Here is a 4,734-nt window from a genome sequence, read left to right as displayed (position 1 = left end):
ACAAGGCCCAGCAACATTCAGTCGTGGATGGAGAAGGCACATAAGGCCCCACTTCTCTCTATAGAGCTGTAAGTAGTTAATAGATACTGGTGGAGGCATCATATTTCTCATTAGTGTGGTCACTAAGAAGGTGCCTTTGCTCATGATGGGACACACACATGTACTAGAGAGATTGTTCTGAAGAGACAATTGGGTAAATGTGTTAAAGTACATTATATATATATATATATATATGTATAATTTTTAAAGCTGGAGAATATAAAATCAGTACAGCTATTTTATAATGTAATATATTGGGCATGTCATAAAAATACTTGAACAGGGTTGGAACTCAACAACTAAAAGTAGTGGCTGCTGGTGCAGGACATCAGGTTCAGTTCACAGCATCCACATGGTGGCTTACAACTCTAACTCTAGTCCAGTGGATCTGATGTCCTCTTCTGGCTTCCAAGGCCACTTTGGTACTCATATGGTAGACAAACATATATGTAGGTAAAATATACATGTAAAGTAAAAATACCATTTTATAATAAAAATTTTAAATTAAACAAAAATGAAGTGACAGCAGAGATAAAACAGAGCCCGCGCACATGCCTAGGTCCTGCTAGCCCTGGACCCATGTTTCCAAATATGGTGAGTAAGTGGAGGGGCAGAGATGCAATCAGCCACTGCCTTCTCCTCGGGAAGCATTTCCTTAAGTGAGAACTAAAGACAAGTCCGCGACAGCAAAGCCATAGTACTGGCCAGCGCTCATACACCTAAATTTGGAGAGTCCGGTTCAAAACCCACAAAGACGTGGAGACAGACACACAAACCCAGAGGCGCACTCAGAACCCAGAGGAAAACACAGCGCGAGCCCGGGAACGCACTGGCCTACGTGCAGCGACGACTGTGCTTTCCATAGCGCGCCTGGCCAGCCATTCTCAAAAGCTTATCTCGGCTGCCCTGGCCCAGGTGCCCGAAAACCCATCAGCCCTGGCAGAACACCAGTGCCGGGCTGGACGGGACTGTCCAGAGGGGCCGGGCAGGAATGTGCGGTGCGCCAATACTGAGCCCAGGTCAGGATGCTACGCGCTCACCATTTCTGGTTCCTGGACAACAGGGTCCTAATTATGGAGCTTCCCTCAGGAGCGATCAGCGAGACACTGACGACAGGACGAGGCAGAGAATCCCAGATACTGAGAAGGAGTAGCGCCTGACAGATCCCAAAGCGGGTAGGGGTGGGTGGGAGAAGTGGGAGAAGAAAAGAGAACCTTAGTTCCAGACAAAGCCCCCCTCTGTCAGGGAATCTGATTGGATGCTCTTTTAACAGTGCTTTTGATTGGGCAGGACTTCAGCCTTTTTTGCTAATGGGTATTTTAAAGCAAAAGCTTTCCACAATTAACTGAATATTCGAGGGTAACCTTCTACATTAGGTTATATCAGCTAATGTTGATATACAAATGTTTCTTATTCATAAGTGGAAATAATATCAGCCTTAACAAAAACCAGACAGCACAGAGGTTGAGAGGTTTTTTGGTTATTATGTAAAAACTCTCAGATTTTTTTCCTTTTCTGTCATATTCAAATTAGAAGCAGGATATATATGTTTTTTCTCATACCTAGTGGTGTCAAATGTAAAAAGTTTTACTTTAAAAGGAAAACCCTTAAGGTTGTAAGGGAGATAGCTTTTAGTGGCAAACTTTAGTTATTTCTTTTTAAAGAAAGGTTTAAGTTTATTAAAATCTATTTTTTTTTAAAGATTCCACAGCTACACAATATGTCATACTGACTTATTTACAAGGTTTATGCTAGGACGCAGCCATGGAAAAGTACTAATAATACCTGAACATGCCCTCCACTTACGTACACACTCCTTGGTTGTAATGTAAAGGCTAACGTAGGGCTTCCAGAGCTTCAGGAGTCCATCCTCACTGTAGGTGGCAATCAAGTTCTGGCACGGGTGGGGTGCAATTCTGATCACATCCTCCTCATGAACTGCCAGGGTTCTCTCCAGCTTGCCAGGGACTATGCCGAAGCAGTAGAGCCCAAAGTCCTCCCCAACACCATAGATCCCCTCGCCACGAGGGGAGGGGGCACGGCAAACAAAGTCACCTCCCCCTCTTTTACCAGACCTGAAGCTGCAGACCACCTGCCCCTGCATGTTCTGATGGCCACTGTGTTCAATCTGTTACACACAACAAAACGCTCTGGGTTTTTAGGCAGCAGAATCACACTGTTGACTGTAGCATCAGTCCCTGAAGTACTGCCCAGGGATTTAAAGGTATTTGAACATTCTGTGGTCTGCATATTCCAGATCTTCACAGTGCCATCAGAGGATGATGCACTGATAATGTAATGTCCATCTTGTGTAAAGGTTGCCTCATTAACAAAGGAGGATTGGCCTCGAAATTCCTTCAATGTTTTTCCAGACTTTAAACCATGAATTCTTTTTTTTTTTTTAAGTAGATGTTTTCTTTATTTACAATATCTTCTTTCCCAGATTCCCCTCCAAAAGAAAAAAGAAAAAAATAAAATAAAACAAAACTAAAACTAAAACAATCTCCTGTTCCCTCCCCGCTCCCCTTCCTCCCTCTCCCTGCTCGCCACCCCACCCTCTCCCACTTCCTGGCCCTGGCATTCCCCTACACTGGGCCATAGAACCTTCACAGGACCAAGGGCCTCTCTTCCCATTGATGACCGACTTGGCCATCCTCTGCTATACATATGCTACTGGAGCCACTAGTCCTACCATATGTACTCTTTGGTTGGTGGTTTAGTCCCTGGAAGCTCTGAGGATACTAGTTAGTTCATATTGTTGTTCGTCCTAAGGGGCTGCAAACCCTTCATCTCCTTGGGTCCTTTCTCTAGCTCCTTCATTGGGGACCCTGTGCTCAGTCCAATGGATGGATTCTTAACCATGAATTCTTAATGTCTGGTCAAAAGAAGCACTGACTGCTGTCCTTGGAAAAGCTTAAACACGTGACACCTTTACTATGTGCCCTTTCGAATCTTCTCAAACACCGTCTACTCTGAATCTTCCAAACCTTGATCTTTCCATCCTGGGCCCCAGTTGCTAACATTTCGGTCTCTCTGCTGAAACACATGCAGAGGACAGCCTCATCCATCATCGTGAAGTTATCCTGGGCCTGGTACTTAAGATCCTTCCTGATTTCCCCAGTAGTGAAGTTCCACACCTCAGTAAATCAATCAACAGAGCCAGTGACCAGATACTGACCGTCTGGAGAGAACAGTGCACACTCCACGTGGATTTCTGTCAACACTTAATATGACTGCTCAACTGTGTTGGAAATTTCTCTTCTTCCACATCTTTGACAGCTTGCCTTGCCTCAAAACAAATCTATGGTCATACCAGGAGGAAGCAATCCCTGGTGCTGCTGCCAATTCAATGCCTGTCCCAATAACACCACCAGATGCGGAAGGTGGCACCACACTGACTTCCCCAGCTAAAGCCTGGGCAATTGCTGCTCTCCTTTTCTCTTTGCTACTTCCATCTGGATCAAAGGAAGATCTGGCTGAGAGGCTTTCCAGATGAATATAGCGCTCTGGTTGGGTTTGCTTTAACATAACCATAGGATCGGTCTGTCTCAGAAGTGGCCTGGCAGCACCCCCTTCACGAAGCTCTATCAGATGAAGCCTTGGCATCCATAGCTGCATAAAAGCCTCTTCTTTGTTTCAAAATATGCATGTTCAGGGACACCGCCGGGGGTGGGGGGGGAAGAGGAGCAGAATCTGTGGGAGCCCCGGCCCAAGTAACACTGCTGCCCCGGAGCCGCGTTGGAGGCCTCCCTTCCCATTGAGTGCCTCTTTGCAAAGCACTGGCCCCACCCCCACGCTCACTGGTACTACTACAGAGCAGCGCGCCATGGCGGGTGGAGGAGGTGCAGCACGACCCAATGGACCAGCTGCTGGCAACAAGATCTGTCAGTTTAAGCTGGTCCTCTTGGGCGAGTCTGCAGTGGGCAAATCCAGCCTGGTCCTCTGCTTTGTCAAGGGGCAGTTCCACGAGTACCAGGAGAGCACAATTGGAGCGGCTTTCCTCACACAGACTGTCTGCTTAGACGATACAACGGTCAAGTTTGAGATCTGGGACACAGCTGGCCAAGAGCGATATCACAGCCTGGCCCCGATGTACTACCGGGGGGCCCAAGCAGCCATTGTGGTCTATGACATCACCAACACAGATACGTTTGCACGGGCTAAGAATTGGGTGAAGGAGTTACAGAGACAGGCCAGCCCCAACATCGTCATTGCACTAGCGGGTAATAAAGCAGACCTGGCCAGCAAGAGAGCTGTGGAGTTTCAGGAAGCACAAGCCTATGCAGATGACAACAGTTTGCTGTTCGTGGAGACATCTGCGAAGATTGCAATGAACGTGAATGAAATTTTCATGGCAATAGCTAAGAAGCTTCCCAAGAATGAGCCCCAGAATGCAGCTGGTGCTCCAGGCCGGAAACAGAGGTGTGGGTCTGCAGGAGAGCAACCCAGCTAGCCGGAGCCAGTGCTGCAGCAACTGAGCCCTCCTTACCTGCCATTGCCCCAACTCCTCCACCAGAATGACCTGACTGGAATCTACTCTAACCAATCGCACTTAACAACTCCGGCCACCACTGGGGGCAGGGGAAGGGCCCATCATGAATCTCCGCATAACTTTGATCCTAGGCCGGAGAAAGTTATTCCACCTGCACCTTTCTGTACAAATACTAATTCAATTTTAAGTCTTAAGTCACTTTT

At 47.1% G+C, this 4,734-nt stretch overlaps 1 protein-coding gene and 1 pseudogene across 1 annotated transcript; one reads left to right on the top strand and one right to left on the bottom strand.

Annotated features, from left to right (window-relative positions):
- The window catches only part of LOC116101197, a 6,427-nt pseudogene extending 2,583 nt beyond the window's left edge, over window positions 1–3,844 (bottom strand).
- Window positions 3,746–4,729, top strand: LOC116102056 (ras-related protein Rab-5C-like). The gene is given in 2 exon segments (XM_031386254.1): window positions 3,746–4,453; window positions 4,455–4,729. Coding segments are annotated over 2 exon segments (651 nt in total). The 5' UTR covers window positions 3,746–3,865; the 3' UTR covers window positions 4,518–4,729.
- Window positions 4,730–4,734: the final 5 nt, after the last annotated feature.

Source organism: Mastomys coucha, unplaced genomic scaffold, assembly GCF_008632895.1.
Source record: "Mastomys coucha isolate ucsf_1 unplaced genomic scaffold, UCSF_Mcou_1 pScaffold21, whole genome shotgun sequence".
Lineage (NCBI taxonomy): Eukaryota > Metazoa > Chordata > Mammalia > Rodentia > Muridae > Mastomys > Mastomys coucha.
Note: the sequence above shows the minus strand (reverse complement) of the source record. Positions and strands in the feature narration are given on the sequence as shown.